The sequence below is a fragment of the Sander lucioperca genome, chromosome 6, assembly GCF_008315115.2.
Source record: "Sander lucioperca isolate FBNREF2018 chromosome 6, SLUC_FBN_1.2, whole genome shotgun sequence".
NCBI classification, from domain to species: domain Eukaryota; kingdom Metazoa; phylum Chordata; class Actinopteri; order Perciformes; family Percidae; genus Sander; species Sander lucioperca.
This window is the reverse complement of record NC_050178.1, coordinates 3,980,516-4,001,601: the sequence shown is the minus strand read 5'-3', so window position 1 is coordinate 4,001,601 and position 21,086 is coordinate 3,980,516. Positions and strand designations below refer to the sequence as shown.

At 39.6% G+C, this 21,086-nt stretch overlaps 3 protein-coding genes across 6 annotated transcripts; 2 read left to right on the top strand and 1 right to left on the bottom strand.

The window, feature by feature from the left end:
- The first annotated feature begins 106 nt into the window (after positions 1-106).
- On the top strand, positions 107-4,378 carry LOC116041633 (interactor of HORMAD1 protein 1). Of its 4 annotated transcripts, none has more exons than XM_036002336.1 (8): positions 107-281; positions 513-578; positions 853-991; positions 1,875-2,011; positions 2,146-2,194; positions 2,289-2,373; positions 2,755-2,870; positions 2,989-4,378. In XM_036002336.1, exons 2-8 carry the CDS (start codon positions 526-528, stop codon positions 3,694-3,696), a joined length of 1,287 nt encoding a protein of 428 aa, XP_035858229.1. In that variant the 5' UTR covers positions 107-281; positions 513-525; the 3' UTR covers positions 3,697-4,378. The 4 variants fall into 4 exon arrangements, with proteins under 4 accessions (XP_035858229.1, XP_035858228.1, XP_035858230.1 ...); XM_036002335.1 differs by having other exon boundaries at positions 847-991; XM_036002337.1 differs by having other exon boundaries at positions 111-196.
- A 397-nt stretch (positions 4,379-4,775) lies between these two features.
- Positions 4,776-8,094, bottom strand: kbtbd12 (kelch repeat and BTB (POZ) domain containing 12). Its single transcript, XM_031287521.2, has 6 exons — positions 7,817-8,094; positions 6,161-7,313; positions 5,810-6,080; positions 5,491-5,641; positions 5,153-5,350; positions 4,776-5,057 (listed from the first exon to the last, which is right to left on the bottom strand). The coding sequence occupies exons 2-6, from the start codon at positions 7,231-7,233 to the stop codon at positions 4,888-4,890; spliced, it is 1,863 nt and encodes a 620-aa protein (XP_031143381.1). The 5' UTR covers positions 7,234-7,313; positions 7,817-8,094; the 3' UTR covers positions 4,776-4,887.
- Positions 8,095-8,635: 541 nt separating this feature from the next.
- On the top strand, positions 8,636-17,092 carry slc26a6l (solute carrier family 26 member 6, like). Its single transcript, XM_031287497.2, has 19 exons — positions 8,636-9,009; positions 9,193-9,332; positions 9,580-9,690; positions 9,775-9,950; positions 10,040-10,204; positions 10,894-11,046; positions 11,339-11,421; positions 11,525-11,672; positions 11,767-11,880; positions 12,710-12,787; positions 12,955-13,050; positions 13,216-13,322; positions 13,603-13,672; positions 13,758-13,850; positions 14,353-14,463; positions 14,691-15,116; positions 16,541-16,595; positions 16,679-16,824; positions 16,935-17,092. Exons 1-19 carry the CDS (start codon positions 8,765-8,767, stop codon positions 16,959-16,961), a joined length of 2,544 nt encoding a protein of 847 aa, XP_031143357.1. The 5' UTR covers positions 8,636-8,764; the 3' UTR covers positions 16,962-17,092.
- Positions 17,093-21,086: the final 3,994 nt, after the last annotated feature.

The window sequence follows — 21,086 nt, the reverse complement described above, 5'->3', positions numbered from 1 at the left end:
GTAGTAAGTATGTAAGTTGTAAGTTAAGTTAAGTTTAGTTGTTTTGGTCCTGTCAAGATGTATTTTGGACTTTTTCGACGGCCTTTGAATGCAGCTTAGCCTCGCTCTGTCTGGAAGGTCACTGGCGGGAGACTTAAACCCTCGCGAGCTTGATTACTGTCCGTTTTCGACTTCCCCCTCTTCATCACGGCCTACTGTAGCTAAGTCTAATTAAACATATTTTAGGGTTTAGTATTAAATGCACGACAACCAAACTTGACGAGTTTTTCCTAGCTAAACAGGTAACGAGTTTAAATTGACTCCATGTTAATTAAAGTTATCTAGTGAAGCCCTTAATGCTAACTTAACGTTAACTAACGCTAGTCTCGCATTGCCAGACCTATCTCCATAGCGCTGTGGATTAAACTCACGCTAACTCGCATGATTAATTACAAATGACAGCAGCTGAATTAATGATCATAGGAAGGCATAGCTTGCTGAAATTGCTACTAACTTGTTATCTTTACAAACAGGTCATCAAAGGCAATGAATCATACGAGGAACATAAAAGAAATGCTGAACATACCAACTGGAAGCAGGTGGGATGCTTTTTTTTTTTAACAATGACTCCAATCAGCTATTTCTTCTCTCCAACTGTGAATAATGTAATATGACGCTGTGGTTAATAGTTTTTAATCTGAAAAAATAGTGTAATAACTCTTGATCATCAAGCCCTGCATTTGTAGAGCTTATGTTTTGTGTATGTGTCTGTGTTTACCTGATTTCACACTTTCTCTGTTTTGCTGCACCAACAAATTGTGTGTTTGTGTTTTCTTTACTCATCAATACTTGTGGGGACAAAACAAGCAACAGAAATGTGTCTACTAGCGGCTACTCCAGTTTCACAGACTCTCAGGTATTCTTTGGGTCTCAGTTTTGGCCTGAAAATTCTCAAGGCATGTCTCAAGATATGAGTTTGTCAGCCAGGACATCCCAACAAAGTTCACAAGAGGTGAGATTTATCAGCTTTATCTTAAAAGTGGTTGTTGGTGACGTGAGGCAGTATATGTCTTAGAGTACCCAAATGCATGAGACAAACCCCACTGGTTTAATGGCGTTATTACTTACATGCATGTTAAGCTACTCATTTTATTTTTTAAGTGAGCAGAGTAATGGGTCTAATGCGACAGCTGATGGGGATATTTGCAGGTGTGTTGTTGTGAGAAAAGTAAAAAAAGATTGGATGCTATTTGCGAGCTACCACCTTTTTGTGCTTTTGTTCCCATTAGTAATTTTATACACATTTATATTTATTTATTAAATATATATAGGTTTTGGCAGTATGACAATATATAATGTGAGACAATAGAGAGTTCTTACATCAGAGATTTTAAAGTAAGTAAGTAACTAAGTAACATGCAAATGGGGTGGTGATGGCACAGTGGATATGTGCATGCCTTTGGTGTGGGAGCTGTGGGTTCAATTCCCACTGTGATACATCAACCAATGTGTCCCTGAGCAAGACACTTTACCCATAGTTGCTCCAGAAGTGTGTGACCTCTGACATATATAGCAGTAGTAAGTAGCTTTGGGTAAAAGTGTCAGCTAAATGACATGTAATGCAAATGCATTCTTATATTGCATTAAACATTACTGTTGGACTCTTTAGTCCACATAAATGGGCAATGATGATTGGGTGCAGTAATTCCGCCACCTGTTTCTTTGCATTATGTAAACGTTCTCCATTTGGTGGATAACATATAGGCCTACTGTCATATGGAAAACTTCACCCAATTTATAAGGCCATGAGTGAATACAGTTTCATTAATCATCATCACTCAGATTATGTGAAAATTTGTTTCTTAACCTTTTTTGTTTGTTTTGTTTTTATTTAGGGAAGTGAGCCAAAGTTTTCAAGCAGTTATCACACTAAACCCTTCCTGTTTGGAGAATTAAAGGACAAGAGCAAAGCCTTTGGAATACTGGATAAATTTGAAGAGGACAGGAAAAAGGCAAAAGAAAAAACTGACGGGTACATTTCTATATCACTTGAAACATGCAACTCACCTTGAATTTATACTTGTGGGATTATAAAAAAAATTATATATTATAAAATTAGGCCTAATCACTTCTGTCATTTTTACATCTGTCCTTTTGCTTTAACAGTGATCTTTTAGCCAAAGAATGTTTTCATTTTCGAGAAACTCTCAACAATGTAAGTGATCATAGGCATCCCTTCTGTTGCTTTTTTCGATTACACAGCTGCTCTTTTGTAGATGTAACGTGAAAAATGCTGCCATGTTTTTCAGATCCAACAATTGGTTGCTGGCACAGAGAAAAATACTGCTGTGTGCCAAACAGTCCTTGAGAATGTTGACAATTTTGCATCAACATGTAAGTTTCCTAATTTATTGATATGTATTTATTTATTTATTTTTTCTTTATTTGAAAGGGGACAGTGAACATTAATCAACATTAAAACAATGTAAATGTGCCCGAGTTAGCTCGAAAGTGCTAATTTTCATCGGTAGTTGAAATGATTGGACTGAGAGTTGCTCTCAGCATACTGTAGATCTGGTTGGTTTAGTAAAAAAGGCAGTCAGCAAACCTTTATTATTGCCAGTAGATGGTGCTCTTTGCCCTATGATCAAACATTGATCACCCATAATCTCCACTAATTTTGGAAAATGACATAGCATTTTTACATTGTATTGACTTCAGATGAACATTTTTATTTTATAAATGCATTTATATCTTTTTATTCTTTCATCCTAGTGCACAATAATCTTAACAGTCTTCAGCGTGACATTTCCCAGCAGTTTGAGACTTTTTTGAATAAAGTGAACTCCCAGAAGGAGATGATGACTGAACTGGAGGATAGGGTGCAAAAGGTGAATAGTATGTATTTATCTTATGGTCAAGATTGCTGCAGTTTCAATGAGGAGAAAGTAGATTTTGTGGTTAATAAATGTTTCTGATTAGTAATGACTGTTCATTTTTACCATTTAGAGTGGGGACACCACAGCAGAACTTGGTTCAAATATGCAAAGCTTAAAGAATAGTCTGGAGTGTCTGAGAGAGGAGCAGGAGAGAGAACGAAACATGCTTGAGGAGACTCTGAAGCTGCTCACCACCTTAGTCTCGAAGCACTCAGCCAAACCCAGCCCTGAGAGAGTGACAGACACTGCCATCCAGACATCACCAGGGCTGGAACAGCCTTTCTCCAACATCCTGCAGGAGAACAAGCTTGAAAGCACACAGCTTACATGTAACTCATACAACCTTGAGCACAATCCGGCTAAAGTTACCCCTCAGGGTCCCAGCTGTGTCGCAGGAAAGAGGAAATTCACTCAGAGAAGCAATAGAAGGCGCAAAAAGAGGCCGCTGGTGCTCTCACAAAGGAATAAGCGCATTGTCACGAATGAAAACAGTCGACCCCTCATGAACTGTGACAAACAACAAAATGTTTCAACACCTCTCTGTGAGCGCCGTGATCCGAACATGGTAACCAGCCAAAACAGGGAGGCGAGATCCATAGCTGAAGGTTGTTTCATCACCCCTCTCAGCTGCTGGTCTCAGGACAGCAACAGCTCTGTGTGCCTTGCAGGAATCGAACCCGTCTTAGAGAAGCTCTCAGCTGAGTCCGAGACAGGGACCCCAATGAAACCCGAAGGGTTCTGGCAGTTGTTTGACATGGATTACGATGTAGGCTTTTAGAGGATGAGTAATGGACTCAGAAGAGTGAAGCATTTGTGTTCTTATTTTTAGAGTAAAAGCCAAACATTTTTTGTTATATTTATTATTACTTGTGACCTATGTTAGTTGTAAAGTCATTCAGTTTTTTTTTGAAAAATGAACACATTGATAAATAATTTTTGTCTTATACTTATGGTGGAAGAGCTGTGGATGGGTGTAAAGAGACACTATTAACAAGTGAGTTTAGGATAGACTGACCCACAACTACACATGTTTAGTTTACAAGTTTTTCTTCTGACAACAAATATTGTAAGATTAAGTGTCTCTGCTGACTTTTAAAAATTCATTTATTCTGCATTTATTCTGCTGACTTGGCATTGCAAATTAACTAAAAGAATTGAGTTTTTGTGTTCAAATAAACAACCATGTTCCATAATATTGCTAAGGTGCATGTTTATTGCAGAAAAAAACATTTTATTGTACTTTAGCAAGCATACCACAAAAAGAACAAACAAATTGATTATTACAATACGAAATAATCGGATGTATATGCATAGTCCATAATTATGACTAGAGCTGCAACAAGTAGTTACTAGTTAGTTACTAATTACAAAATATCTTCTGGATGCAGCTTCTCCAGTTTGCTGTTTGTCTTTGTTGTATATGGCAGTAATTGAATATAAGATTTTGGCCTATTCGGACATAAAATACAAACTGAAGACATCACAGTGCCCTCTGAGAAACTGATGCAATTTGTTCACAATTTTTTTTAACATTTCATACTAAACAATTAACCACAGAAATTATTGGCTGATTAATCTATAATAAAATAAGTGTCAGTTGCAGCCCTAATTATAAATATAGTGAATGTTTAATGTCAAATGAAATAATTTCCTGGTGTTGCTGATAATGCTATGTGCCACACAGCTGCAGGTTTCAGGGGTTTAATCTCTGCAGATGTTGCACAATAAGATAAAAAAGACAAAAATACTGTATTTACAAATGATCTTTCTATTCTCATAAACTTGAGAATCTCACATAGCAACATGCAAATCATTAAGCGCAGATCCTGTTTTATGCAGGCCACTAAAATCTTTTCCGCTTGCAAAAATGAATGCCTTTGGCCCAGCAATAAGTGCATTAATAATTAATTTATTTAGCTAATTCTTCCATAAAGACTTTGACCTGATCTGGGGTCTGGTGACAGAGGTGTCACTGTTTAACTAAGTCTGCAGGTGGGGACATGAGTCCTCTTGGGTTGAGTTTTGCCACTAAGCAGACGTCATAGTTGTCATGCATTAAAGCGTGCCGAGCCACCACTGTCCAGCGGTTCTCCCATGGGTCTAGCTCCAAAATGTCCTTTGTTATATCATCATGGCGATCTAAATGTAGTTAAGAAACAGAACGGGTAATACAGTCACTTGGAAACATCTTTCAGACAGTTTTCATTCATTGGATATGGATATTCTTTCATTACCTGCTCCTTTGTAGTATCCACACACATAGATCTTGCCTCCCACCACTCCTGCGTTTGAGGCATTGGTGCGCAGTGAGAGTTGTGCAGATGGGAGAGGAGGTCCATCCCTCCAGTAATCTCCATCTGGGTTGTAGATCTCCACAGCATCGAGGCAGCGGCGTGATTGCCCACAGTCAACACCCTCACAGCCAATACCTCCTGCAAAAAAGGTTTTTATCACCAGATTCTTACATAAATCAATGCAGTTCAATGCATGTAGCAGGATCATCACATTATTGTGTCTATATATGTATACCAAGAGAGATTTAAAATTTAAAAAACAGGTCAAATAATCTTACCCATCACAAAAATTTCACCATTGAGTACAACAGCACTGCAGCGGTACTTTGAGTACTTCATGGGACCTAGCTCTGTCCACTTATTTGTGTTTGGATCATACTCCAGGAGGCGGTTACTAAGACGGTCAGGCTCATCATCCATCCGGTATGACTGGATGGTTGAAGGGGAGGTAGTGCGTGACAAAGCAGAGCAGGTGCAGTCAGAGAGGAGTCACATACAGATACTGTAAGAGCTCATATTAAATGTGCACATGAAGTCTGATCTTCTAGAGTTCACAACAATTGCTAAGAAGTTAAAGTTAAAGATGTTTGACATCACCTGAGGTGTTCGACCACCAATCGCATAAAGGCGATCTTTCATTGTGACCACGCTGTGATAGGCCAAAGGCATAGGCAGGGGTGCTGCACTGCGCCAAGGTCCTCCTTGCAGAGACCATCGTTCTACACAGTTAGTGATGAGAAACTGATCCTTCAGTTTCATCTGCCCACCCAGCAGATATAGAGTGTCACCCAGTGACCCCAGGGCATATGAATCACGGTACTCTGCTGTCGTCAGGTGCTCCCAGCTTCCTTGGGCCTCTACTTTGTACCTGGCAACCCAAGATAACAATCAGTAACATCTGTGTGTGTGCAAATACAGAGTTATCAAATGTGACACCTAATATCTTACCTGTAAATCTCAACATTCATGTCCCTCTGTCGGGCCATTCTTCGTGCACCTGCCTCTCCTGCCACTATAATGTCATTTCTTTCAGTCACAATCCCAGCACACACATACCCCAGAGCCTCTGCATAGCGAGGTGAAGTGATATAGTAGGTTCGGCCTGTGGATGGAGCATAGCAAAAGCTGTGCTCAGTATAGGTCCCATATCTTGACCTAATCCCACCACCATCGTTTCCAACACAGAGCAGCAGATATGTGGTCTCCATGCCGTACCGCAGCTTTAGTTTGCGTGGGGCAGCTGAGGGATGCATCGCTGTGGTCTCCAAGGCTTTATTGAGCATCTCTAGACATTCAGCATCGGCCAACAGGGCCGTGTTCCTCTTCATCGCCTCTCTTAAATAGTCAGGGTTTATCAGTGGCAGACGGACCTTCCTCAGTAGCTCTGGAAGGTGCAGAACACGGACTTCTCCATCCATCAGAGTGCTGTGTTTGACCCAGCGAAGGACCACATCCAAGATGGTCTCTTCTCGTGAAACATTAAGGTCATCAGAAGTCAGGAGCTTTCCCAGCTGATGGGCCTCCAGCTCCAGGACCTCCTCATTTTGGCAGACTTGGACAAAGTGCTGCCTCAGGAACCGCTTAGCATGGTCAGCCAGTTCCTCTGCACCGAGGTCCCGGGCAAAGTAATACACACCAAGGCAGTTGGAGGCATCCATGTTCTCGGTCATGTGTTGCTGACAGCGAGTAAAGACGTCATCCATCTGCAGCAGAAAAGCTGCAATAGAGATGCCTTGTACATTGCCGTTAGTTAGAGGAAGATCTGAGCAGTACATGTAGTTCAAGAGGAGGGACAGGCTGTCTGCAGGGGTGTCACGCAGGAATATTTCTCTGGTGTTACACTCACGCAGGCCACATGTGAACATCACACGGAAGTATGGACTAAAGGCGGATAGAACAACCCGGTGACAGGGAAAGCTAATGCCCTCAGCAACCAGCACCACATCTGTCAGATGCTCACTCTCCCTCATCTTCCTCAGCTGGTCCAGCAGCACCAGCCCATGTTTGGCTGTAAAATCCATTTTGCCTCAATGTTTTTAGTTACAATAATATTTCAAAAGTTACACAGGAAGTTTTATGCACTCTGGTCAGGAGGTTGTCTCTAAAACAAAAAAAACAAAAAAAAAACAAATGTTGAGCAGCCATCAATATCATACCAAACAGCAGTTTATTAAGCACAGGCTAGTTTGACATTTACTTGTAATACTAAATTTGCTAGTCAAATCAAATCTCAAATCAAATCTCTTTTTATTTTATGAAAGTATTTGTTAACCTAAGGTTTCCTGACAATGTAGATAAAAGATAGTATGTATGGTATTACCTGAGTAACCATAATAAATCAATGTAACATTACAAAGATTTTAACCATTTAAGCATATTTAAGTAATACAAAACCCAATTTTTTCTAATAGCCAAAAATAGCAAATCTATAGGGATATTTTCATCAACTTCCGATATAAAGCAACCACCATTTTAATAAACTCCATTTCCTAATTAGCCTTAGATATAACAAATATATACTATATATATATATAATAATATAACGTGCACTCCTCTAAGTTAGCACTACGTCTGTCCACGTCCTACAGCATTCCCTTGCCTTACCATACATCAGCTCCTGTGTTTTCTTTGGTCTAAGAAGACCAGTAAATGTCCTTGTTTTTCATGTATTGTTGATGTTCCCAAATGTGTCAGTCGAGGGTCTTAGAGAGGGTTTGAGCAATTGCAAGAGACAAAGATATGTACCCCCTCCACTGCTGTGGCCCTCTGAGCTACTAACCCAAAATAGACAGTGTTGTGGCAGACAGCAAATAGGTCAGAAGGGTTTGAGTGATCAGAAGTGAGTTGGTTTTTAAGCCATGACAGTGACAAATATTGTGATCTATTTTGACATTCCTAATTTGACTCATTGTCATTATGTTGTACTATGTGATGAAAGTAATTCTCTATTCCAGTTTGTTTGCCTCGGTCACGTGTCTTGCAGCTCTGGAATGACTGAAATGAATCATTGGTCCTAGCTCAGGTTCAGATTTCATGACGGCACTCTCTTAAAGGCCCAGTAGGCTATAGTGCATGCCCACATGTTGCAAAAATCAGACCTTGTCTATTAAGTTCGATTCATAAAATCAAAGATCTTGAGATTGTTGCACCAACCACAATAAAGTTTGTAAGCTAAATGTATGTATACATCTTAGTTTCTGACTTGCCAGCAATGTGTTGGATATCAAGTGACCATTAGTAGATTTTTTTGCTTCTTAAATATTACAATATTACAAGTATTTTGTTCAAAAGTAGAAGAAGACTCACTTGACCAATATAATTTGAGCTTAAGGTGACATTTCATGGTTCATTACCTTTACTTTTGCTAGTGAATGGAAAAAAATGGAAGGATAGGAACACACCTGTCAAACATCCATTGAATTTTAACAGAGTTAATATTTTTCCTATTAAGACCATAATTAGGCCTACATCATTTGCTTCTTCCAGTCAGCCATCATTGTCATGAAGAGGCTCTGCCCACAACATCCTGACTATAGTTAACCATTAGGCAATATGATGTACATATACATATACTGTTGTTCTTGTGACAGTAGTACAGTAGCATTGGTAGTAAAGAGTAAAAAAATAAGTTGCACAGATTTTGACAGATTCAGCTCAATGGACTCTACACACAAATTTGGGAAATATAGAGTGGAGAGGGAAGTGCTTGATGAGCAGAGACTGGAAGAGGTTACACAGAGAAAAACATACTCTGACACTCACCCTTCTCTAATTGAACGCCTTAAAGAATCCCTAAGGTAAGGCAAATTTGATGATGATGTTGTAACTTTTGACCCTTACTGTGCTGTAGATGTAGATGTCTGGTCTGATCTTCTTTTCAAAGACAACCAGAGACCCATCTTCAGCAAATTTATGCTTTAAAATATCAGCCAATAAAAAGACTCACTTTTGTCTGTGTGCATTCTTCAAATCTCTTCCAGATGTACAGTACCCAAACTGAAACAAAGTGTGGTGAGCAGTTTGCCTGTGTTGTACTGGCTGCCCAAGTACTCAGTCTGGGACTATGGCATGCCAGACCTCATCTCCGGCATCAGTGTGGGAATAATGCACCTGCCACAAGGTATGACAATAGTCCATCATGGTTAAGTAAATGTCAACAACATTGCAGAAAAAAAGTCATTTTTTCCCCCCCATAGCCTGATTTTGTTTATTTTTTGTCATACACAAGCAATAGTTTGTAAAAAAAAAAAAAAAAAAAAGGAGAATATTTCATTTGCCAGTATGACTACAGTTAAACTAGCACAGCCTCATAAAAAATATTCATTAGTAAACTGAGACAGGTGTAAAACAACTTTTGTTTTTCCCAGGTTTGGCATATGCATTGTTGGCTTCCTTACCTCCTGTATTTGGGCTCTACACGTCGCTCTATCCACCATTGATCTACTTCTTTTTTGGAACATCACGTCATATCTCCATCGGTAAGTAGAGAGAGACACACACGTTTTACCGTTGTCATTCTAACCTCTGTAATAACACGTGTTGCTATATTTCATTGTGTTCAGGTACATTTACAGTGCTTAGCATCATGGTGGGTAGTGTGACAGAAAGACTTGCTCCAGACATGAATTTCCTCATAAAAAATGGGACCAACGTCACTGCAGAGGTGAACATAACTGCCAGGGACTTATACAGGGTGGAGGTGGCAGCTGCTACTACTGTCCTAGGAGGACTTATTCAGGTCTGAATACAACACCCCACAGAAATGATAATGTCTTATGTTGTTGTACAGCTACTAAAACTCATATACATAAACAATTATTTGCATAGGTGGCACTGGGTTTGGTAAAATTTGGATTTGTGGGAACGTACTTGTCTGAACCTCTGGTGCGGGCTTACACAACAGCTGCTGCAGCTCATGCTGTTGTGGCACAACTGAAGCACATCTTTGGAGTTTCACCAACACGGTTTAGTGGTCCCTTGTCACTGGTGTATGTGAGTACTGTCAAGTATTTGGTTCTGATTGTTGTGTTTTTGTGATCTGATTGCATTATCTGTTTGGCACTGATAATGACAACAGTCAGAGTTTGATGTGTGTTCCTCATTTTCATTTTCGCTTTATTTAACCAGGAAGTCGATATATATCATATCATATAGATATATATCACATAGTTACATAGGAACACACACAATTGCTTTATAACAAAACAGGACCTGAGGGACACTAGAGTGATAAAACATGACATGAAAACATTTGAATGTGAATGCCCGATATGAAGGCAGCATTTCCAGATGAAGTTATCTTGCAAATAGTACAGTAAAATAATACAGTTTTATCAAGTTCTTAGCAGACTAGGGAAACTGAAGATTATCCATCTACCGTAGATGATCTGGTCTAATAGCTGTTAGAAACAGGAAAAGGGTTTTACAAAGGTAAATAGGAAGTTTACCAAGAATGGCTTTAAAGCAACACTAAAGCTTAACAAAATATAAGCCAATCTTAATTTTGTATTTATTGTAAGATAAGTGTACATTATAGATTGGAGAATACGCTAACGAGTTGAAAATGTAACGAGGTGAAAAGTATTTTATACTTAATTATGACCTAAAATGACAAAACCATTAGGTCTGTGCAGTTAAGCATAACCATAACTACCTTCTGCTTTTCCATTCTCCATTTTCAGACTTTAAAGGATGTTTGCTCCTTGCTGCCACACACTCGTCTTCCCACACTGGTGGTCAGTGCTGTGTCCATGGTGTTTCTAATTGCAGCCAAGGAGCTCAACTCATATCTCAGTCCGAAGCTGACAGTGCCCATCCCAGTGGAACTCATAACAGTCAGTTGATAAGAGGACACACTCTCTGGCCTCTCTTAATGTTATCACCGCTGTGCTGCTGCTGTTGCAGCACTGACAAAGCACAGACACAGTGGAGCCAAGCAGCTGAATCAGCAGTTGGCAGGGCTCTGCATTCGTGCAGTTCACAGCAAAAAGGAGATATTTATAGCTAATAATTAGGTTCACGTCTAGAATATGATTTACCTTTTTTAATGATTGAAGGTTTGAAATGTGTTCTGAAATTTGGCTTCATTGTGTGTGTTTGTGTTTATGATCTGTATGCGTTCTTTAGATTGTGGCAGGAACATTGATATCAACCTATACCCACTTGAACAGCAACTACACTATTTCAGTTGTTGGAGAAGTTCCTAGTGGGTAAGCATTTGGGTTTAAGTTATACTGCTGTAATATTTGGTTGAGTCATATTCCCAACTTGTTTAGTACTAACTCGTTTCCTTCTTCTCCACCTATGCACCAGTCTAAGTTCTCCCAGTGTACCAGATGTGAGTCTTTTTAGAGAAGTAATTGGTGATGCGTTTGCATTGGCTGTGGTTGGATATGCCGTATCCATTTCACTTGGCAAAACATTTGCACTGAAACATGGATACAAGGTGGACAGTAACCAGGTAAACCACAACTCTAATCAAATACCTGTTAAATCATACTTCTGCATCCCTTTCTTCTGTTTTCATTATTGTGTCTGTCTTCACCCTGCTGCAGGAGCTGGTGGCGCTGGGTCTCAGTAATGCAGTGGGAGGCTTCTTCCAGTGCTTCTCAGTCTGCTCCTCCATGTCTCGAAGTCTCATCCAAGAGACCACCGGAGGAAAAACACAAGTACAGTAAATGAGCAACAGAACTTACATTAGCACAACCTTAGATAAGCATGACCTCACAAGTACTGTGAACATGCAACATGCAACATACTATAAATATGCAATGCATATGACCTATTTAAGGATGATTTAGGTATGGTAAAAAGTAAATGATGTTGAATAAAATATAACCACATTATGTATAATAGTACCATGTGGAAATTCAAAACTCATGGTACAAGAACATGTGCTGTATCATGCAGCAAAATAGTTAGATAGTTTTGTTAGTTGGCAGTGCCCAGCCCAAATGGACTTAAACCATAACTTCTTACATTACATTGCAAACAAACAACTGCCCCATGCTCTACAAAATAAAATCTGCCACACAAAAGACTTAATTTCTTAAAACACATCTGAGGTTTTAACAGTGATTCATATAGAAGAACTCATCAGAAATAGACAGCAGAAAGAGTCACCCTTAAATCATCATATTATCATATATCACAAAACATGAAATGGACTTCGTCTTTAGTTTCACCTAAATCACATAACAGTCTTTTCTCTTCAGGGAGACCAGTAAGCCTGTTTCTGTAGTTAATGGTAATGTACCTTAATGTGCACATGGACATGTTTTAATTATTTATCTAAACAATATACCAAATTACATAATTATTGGAAACCAGACTTAATAGTTGTTACTACCACTAAATGTTGAAATTATGTGCTGTCATATCATCAATCTATTCTCCAACGATGGATTTGATCCATCTCTGCTAAACAAACGAATACGTTAGCCTGTTGAACTCAATATTTCAATATAACCAGAAACAACATTTGTGTTGTTCTTGCAGATGGCTGGAGTGGCCTCCGCTCTGATTGTGTTGGTGACTATACTGAAACTTGGACCCCTGTTCCAGGAGCTGCCAAAGGTTCTGTTGTTCTCCCACTTGTCTTTATTGTAAAGTAGATTTGCAGTAAATAAAAATGATGCATGACATTTTTTGTGTAATGAAATTAATTTTTATTTGCCTCCTCATTAACACGTTTGTGTACACATCTGATTAATCACGTTAAAACTTGGGTGTGCTTGTTTTAGGCAGTTCTTGCAGCGATTGTCTTGGTAAATCTGAAGGGCATGTTCAAGCAGCACTCTGACATTGTTACACTGTGGAGAAGCAGCAAGATTGATCTGGTGAGAAGTTCAGTTCTTACTTTAAAGAGAAAAATAAGTTTAAATTACGTAAAAGCAACACCTGTGAAAGAATTTGCTGTGGTGAATCTGGAAGAAGTGGCAATATTATTGTTTCCTTTTCATGTTCACACTAAAAAATAAATAATGTCATGCTACATCCCCCAGGTGGTGTGGTTGGTCACTTGGGTGTCAACACTGCTGCTCAATCTGGATCTGGGTCTCGCAGCATCGATCATCTTTGCTCTACTTACTGTTACCTTCAGAACTCAGCTGTAAGACTCCTATGCACCTCATCATAGTCTATTTCTATATTACTATATTTCTTCAGTATCAGAGTGTGTGTGTGTGTGTGTGTGTGTGTGTGTGTGTGTGTGTGTGTGTGTGTGTGTGTGTGTGCGTGCCAATATTAGTATCTGATGTTAGGCTGTAAGATCTGCCAAATTAGACAAAATACTGTACAAAAACATATAGCACACATAATAATGTTGTTTATAATAATATAAATAAATATAAATATAAATATGTAATAATTTGTTTTTTCATTCCATTCAGGCCAACATACTCTGTTCTGGGAAATGTTCCAGGTACAGAACTGTACGTGGATATAGAGACACACACAGAGGTGAAACAGAAAAATGGGAAACCATACATAAAAGATTTTCTACCCTCACTGCCAAAAAAGCTAATTACTTTTTACTATTTGGCAGGTGAGAGAGATTCCAGGTGTTACTATATTTCGCTCTTCTGCCACGGTATATTTCGCCAATGCTGATCTCTACCTTGAGGCTCTGAAAGAAAAGGTTTGTTCCCTTTTCCTGATAATACTATCTATTCTAGGGCTGCGACTAACGATTATTTTCATTAATGAGTAATCTAATGATTATTTTCTCAATTAATAAATTAATTGGGGTTTTTTTTTCTATAAAATGCCAGAATGTAGTAAAAATGGCCATTATAATTTCCCCAAATACAAGGTGACAGCTTTGAATTCCTCATTTTATCCAACCATAAGTCCAAAACCTAAAGATAGTCAGTTTGTTATCATAGGTGACAAAGAAAACTAGCAAATCCTCATATTTGAGAGGCTGGAGCCAGAGAAATGTTTAGCATTTTTGCATTAAAACTTTCTGAAATGATTAATCAATTATCAAAATACAGATTAATTTTCTGTCAATCGATTATTCAGTTAATTGACTAATTATTGTTTCAGCTCTAATCTCTTCTCAGTTCTTCTTAGTTCTTTTCAACATTTTTTCATAAAATGCAGATTACGTTTTATTTTTATTCTTGATCTGTTTTCAGAGTGGGCTTGACATCAGTAAAATGATTATCTATAAGAGGAGACAGGAGGCCAAACAGAGACGTAGAGAAAGGAGGGCTGAGAGACGGGCAAAAAGGCAAGCCAAGAAAGAGGTAATATGTTGGAAATGTATAGCATAATTGCAGACACATGGATTGTATATAGAAATTTACAACACATTTTAATGATCAAAGTGAAGAAAACTGGCACCAAATCCTGTGACAGTTATATTAAGTAAAGGTGGCTTAAGTGTACCTCTTGTCACACTGGACAGAACTAAAGTAGGTGACCAACCTACCAACAGAAGTTTGAATCAGTTCTTTCACCTACCACTCTTTAGAGACGAGCACAGAGAGCAGGTAAACAGCTGTCTGGAGCGCCGGTGTTCTCTGTGGAGGAAGAGGCCGGCCGCTGGAGGGACACATGCGTGGATGGGAATGTTACAGACAAGGAGCAGGGCTTGACAAAGAGGGAGAATGGGACAGTGTTTGTCATTCCAAACACTCCTCGAACACCAGACGGCCCCTGCAGATGGGAGTACCTGAAGGGAGGAGAACCAGACTGCACCAGCTTAGGGTGGATGTCTGAGCTGCAGGACGGGGACACCACCACTCTGGGCTCCAGCAGTGAGGACACGCTGAGTCACGATCTGGAGCGGGTCTCTCTTGGGTCACTGGGCAAGTGGACCTGGGACATTCACTCCATCATTATCGACCTCTCCACGGCTAACTTTATTGACACAGTGGCTATCAAGACTATGAAAAATGTAAGTACTAAAGGGACAAATATCCTTTGAACAAAGGCTAAGACATGACTTGTTTTAAAAGCTTAATAATAATAATAATAATAATAATAATACATTTTATTTATAGGCACCTTTCAAAGCACTCAAGGTCACCTTACAAGAAAAAACAATGTACTAAGTTAAAAACAATATAACAATCTTTCATAAAAGGTACAGGGCATATTTACAAAGCACTTAAGAAATACTATATAAAAATAACATTCTTTTCACTGTTGGTCTCATTTGCTGTTACAGGTCATTCATGATCATCAGAGGAAAATTACACAATTTCAGATACATTTAAAAGTTCCTCATAGTTACTTTAAGTATATGATTTGTGCCGCTGTTATAAAGTGATACCGTTACGGGTTTATAAACAGGAAATTGAACTATGTTAATACATAGACTTATAGGAGGATTTATTTGACAATACTAAAGGTAAATGTTATGATGAGCAGGGGAAAAAGGACCCAAACGCAGAGAGCAGGCTGGCAGGAGAAGGTACGAACTGAGGATTTATTATAACAAAAGACGGCAGTACCAAAGACTGGAAAACCACAGGAAAAACTCACTGGGAAAAGCCACAAAAAACACAAGGCTGACAGACAGTGCAACGGACACAAACAGATACAAAATGATCTAACAAGAGACAAAGGGAACACAGGGGTTAAATACATGAGGTAATGAACAAATGAGGGACAGGTGATACAGCAGGTGAAACACATCAGGGCGGGCCAGGACAATCAACAAAGGCGGGAAAACACAGAAAGTAAAACTAGACAAGACAAGACAGAAAACAGACTATCAAAATAAAACAGGAAGCAGAACATACACAGGGAAATGCAAAACCGAAAAATACACAACAAAATATACACAGACCACAATACACAACATACATTTACAAGATGGGGAACAGAACCTACAGAAAAAACAGGGAGATAACTAAACAGAAATATACACAACAGAAATATACATACAAAAATTTACAAACAAGGCAACAGAAATGTACAAACAGGTAACAAATGTCCAAAACAGGCAACTGAAATGTCCATAACCATCACAGGTAAATACAGGGCTGCAATCAACCAGTCCTGACATATAATTAAATTGTAAAGGATGAAAACACATGAAGCTTTCTATTGTGGTCCTCATTAGAAAGGGAAGATGACAAATCTTTAACACATACAAACTGATTTTGATTTAATATAGTCTTGGCAGGTGTTCACTGAAGTGGGAGTTTACGCATAGTCTAACAGTTAAATTAACCCTGATGATTGACTGTGAGAGATTATTAGAATGATTAGGATTAGTAGCACCTGATGGGGAAGAAATGTGATTTATTTTAAAGGTTGGTGCACTAATAACTTTTGAATAGTTTAAATATTCTGTATTTATATTATTGACAGATTTTCCAGGACTTCAGTGAGATCGATGTAGATATCTACATTGCTGGTTGTCAAGGTAAGTGAACACCTTCTCACTTCCTTGAGGCTGTACTACATGAAAATGCTTCATAATTTGCCTGTAACCTGTTTTCTTTTCAGCTTCTGTGGTGGAACAATTAGAGCTTGGTGACTTCTTCTCTGAGTCAATTACAAAGAGGCATCTTTTTGCCTCCATTCATGATGCTGTGCTCTACTGTCTGGACCACCGTGGAGCGACATCGTTTCCCAGATATGAGCCATCTGTTGTGAGTATATGTTGCTGATGTTCAGTTGGATGGTCCGATGGTCAACATTTTGATTGAACTAAAAACTTTTAATCTTGTCATTTGAACTAAATTAATCTGTTTGATTTCAGGACACATACAGCAGCACACAACTTTAAAAACTTCAACCAAACTGGACATCCAGCACTGAAGATGGAGAAAACTATCTCAAAAATCTTATTTGAAAATGTATAGATGCTGATGATTGTTGAGTTATATTTATTAAGGGTTTCACGATTCTCCAAATTCAGTACAATATGTATGTACAGAAAATGTACAGTCAATACATTTTTAATTTAAACATTTTGTTTTCAACAGGGAGGGCAATGCCACAAATGAACCACTAGATGGCAGAAGGGTACTTTGCAACAACAGTTTGAGTTTCTAAAGGCTGTTTTATGGTTCTGCGGAGGCTCCACGTAGAGCTTTCGCCATAGCCTGCATAAGTGGCCTTGGGTCTCATTTATAAACGTGGCGTACGCACAAAACGGGGCTGAAAATGTGCGTACTATATATATATATATATATATATATATATATATATATATATATATATATATATATATATATATATATATATGTTATTTATATAAGAAAATGTGCGGTAACTCTGACCCATGCGTACACACATTTTGGAGACAGTGGCCCTCATTTATCAACCTAACGCAGAAACCAGCGCAGATATGAGCGCAGAAATCATCTTACGACAGGTTTCACGTGTGATTCATGAAACGTTCGTATCACACCAATCACAGCGTAAGAATGGTCGTACATTGATAAATGCAGCGGCTGGAAACGATCGTAATTTAAATATCACGCCCCAATATATTCTGGGTTTTGAGGCCTCGCCCCTACAATTTACGACATGGTGAGACGTAATCCGGCTGAGAAGCGGCACTTTTCAGAGGTGGAGATTGAAACCCTGATATCTCAGGTTCATTCGCACTTACGTTTGTAGTTTTGTCAGCCTGAAAACTGTTATTAAAGGCCGTGGTAAATCGGACTCCAGCTGAAGTTTATTTAATGTATACATCCTTGACATATGCTATAGTCCCCATAGTAATATACAGGCTTATATTGCAATCTCTTAGGCCTACATGGTTTACGTATATTTAAATAAACACACAGTAGCGGAGTTTATGCAGTGTCTTTTATTTTACTCGTGTTTTTTTTCATGAGTCAGAACTGTGAGGGAGAGTGCGTGTCCTCCGCCCCCCGTGCTGGACCCCCACCTCGACCCTGTCTCCTGACAGCAGAGGGGCTGGAAAAACAAGCCGAAATATATCGGTCAATGGCAGAAATAAATGTTGTGCATCGTCATGTTTCCTGTATTGAGTATCATTGCCAAACATAACAATATACCTTTTAAAATCGAGGAATAATATCCTGTCTCCTTCGTATAGCCCGAGTTGGGGCTGAGCTGGACACTGCTCTCTGGGCATCGGGTCATCTGGCTCCAGAACCCCACAGGCTAAAACAATGTTGCAGAATTTTTCTGCCGTGTATAGTAGGGTGCCCCCGCTGATGCAAGACCATGAGCCATCTGCCCTTAATCAATCCGATGGAGCGCTCCACCGTGGCCCGTGTGCGTATGTGTGCACTGTTGTACCGGCGAATAGAGGTCTTTTAAAAGAGCCAGATCTGCCATTGCTGATAAGTGATCAACTGATGACTTCTCCTTCTCCTAATAAACTTTGTATTTGCTGCACCGCAAGTCCACACTGACTCGAAAACTTGCGTACACGAGTTCAGACCAGACGTGAGATTTTATCGCAGCCTACGCTCACGTTCAAATTGATAAATCCCTTGCTTTGCGTAGGAATCGGCGTACGCCCGTCCTACGCCTGTTTTTGGTCGTACGCACGTTTCGTAAATGAGGGCCAATGGGAATTGGCGATGCAGATGGTGAGGTGGTGAACTGAAGTCAGACTGCAGAAAGTAAATGTGGGGAAAACGATTACTCCATAATATGTTCAAGTATTGATGCCTCACACACATTTCTTCACTCCATATCATCCACATTACCATGAAGATTAGATCCAGCAGTGCTATTTGCACTTGTATTGAGTGATACTTGTTCCATAAACACCTTGTAAAATCCAACTTTAATAAAAAAATGTTTTTAATGTTTAATCGGCGCTGTCTCACTGTCACATTGTCTGCTACGGAGCGCAGGAGGAGATGGCCCGACTCCATGGAATACAGGATAGCATCAAATACCCTAGCATTAGATAATGGCAGAACACAGTGTAAATAACTAAATATATGTATTTTATACTGTGCATGTATCATCAAATGTCAAAGTCTGAAAATACAGCCGTTAAGCTCTCGCGCAATCGTTACACTAAATGTCCTCGTTATCGGTTCGAACTTTAATACTGTTCGTGACAAAACCTGCATGAAGAAAAGTGTGTTTGCCTATTAGACTTTCGTATCTCAGGGTGGGGGATACCACTAGTTGATGCTGTGATTTTGGCAAAGTGTTAACAATCACAATATGTTGTAAACATATAAATACTGCGGTGAACCCGTGCGTAATGCTGCATGATGGCACTGCTGGCCCTGCAGGAGGACTACGGCAATGGAAGAAACAGGAGAAAAAAAGGCTTCAGGGACCATGATGATCTGGCTAATATGCCGTGTTGCACCGAAATCTGTGACCCTCCTGTTAAAAGCATAGCGCCCCCCTCCGTGGTTAAGGTTAGGGACAAGGGTTTGGTTCAGGTTGTGGTAGGGGGACACTGATCTCGATGGGTCACAGATTTCGGTGTAACACCGGAATCGTGCCAACCCGGTCCAATTACAGGTACTCGCCATTCTGGGGGCAACCGGCTGTTTCCAGAGGGAAATGTCAGACAGCTAAATGTTTTATATACATATTATATATAATCTTCAACTTTATCACTAAGGCTTGTTTTGGATATAATATATAGTTCTGTTAAATCTTATCATATAGGTCTGGTTTATCGACGCTCTCCCCGAGTGCCGAAATGCCTGCCGTTTTGGAAGGTATTATTAATATAGGTAGTATATCAGGTTTCCCTACACTGTGCGAGAACAGGCCGAAATTATAATTCAATTAGTTTGTCAAGTTTTTTGCTTTTTCCCCGCCAGTCATCGTGATTCGGCATGATTTGACATGATTCGGCATAACGAAAGAACAACTGCCAGGGTCATTAACATACTGATCAGCATTCATGAGGTGCTTTGCATTGACTATTTATGGTGAAAAATGGGCATGTATAGGGCGGGATAAGAGGCTGATTCATGTACACACTTGTGGGTAATCTGTGATTTATAAAGGGAACATTGCTTGTAGATGTGCATATGCACGGTTTTATGAATCTGAATTTTTTTGGCTTTTGGGCGTACCTACACTTTTAGTAAGGATCTTACGTTTTTTAAATGAGACCCCTGATGTTTATACTTGGCATGTGTGTGTGTGGGGAGATGGTGGTAGAGCGAGGGATCAGTGACGGTGATTAGATTCGGAGCGAGTACCGACTCTAGAGTCATAGTGAGAGAAACAAAGTGTCTCCCCTGTGCTTTCTGACCACGGTGGGAAATCTTTAGCAGGAAAAGTTAACCCTCTCCTTGATTTCATGTTGTTTATGGAGAAGGAGAACCAGGAAATGAGTCGGGGGGAAATGCAAGTTTCCAAGCCACAGCTGAGCGACGACTTGTAGTTACATTTTTCGAGAGGTGCACGTCAGGCTACGGCGTAGGGTCCAGCATAGGTTTGTGTCTTCACGTACCTACGTGCGTAGCAACGGCGTAGATTTTACGCAGAAGTATAAATCAGCCTTTAGAGTTTACGAAGTGCAATATAATGCACCATTAGTTTAACAAGGTGCACATGATTGCACCATGGAGTCCCATCTGAGCCCACATGCTTTACCTTCCTTGTTTGTTTACATAACTCACTCACAGGGATGGCAAAATGTTGCCACACTGGCAACATCATTAGAGCAGAAGTATTTTCTAGTTCTGTTGTTTCTCCATCATCTCCGACTCTAGCAGTCTGGCTGCAGGCTACCCATTAGCTAATTTACCCTGTCTTTAGCTGCATGCTACAAGCCAGTAAGCTATGCTGTGTCTGTTGTTGTTTTTTCTTTGGGCGTGTGCAAGAAGGCGGGGGTGGAGAGAGAAAGAATACTGGGTGAATCACCAATCCTGCTTTTGATTTTGATAGTTGAAGTCGAGAGCTCATTCTGATGGGGAGATGGGGGAAAATCAAAACTGTG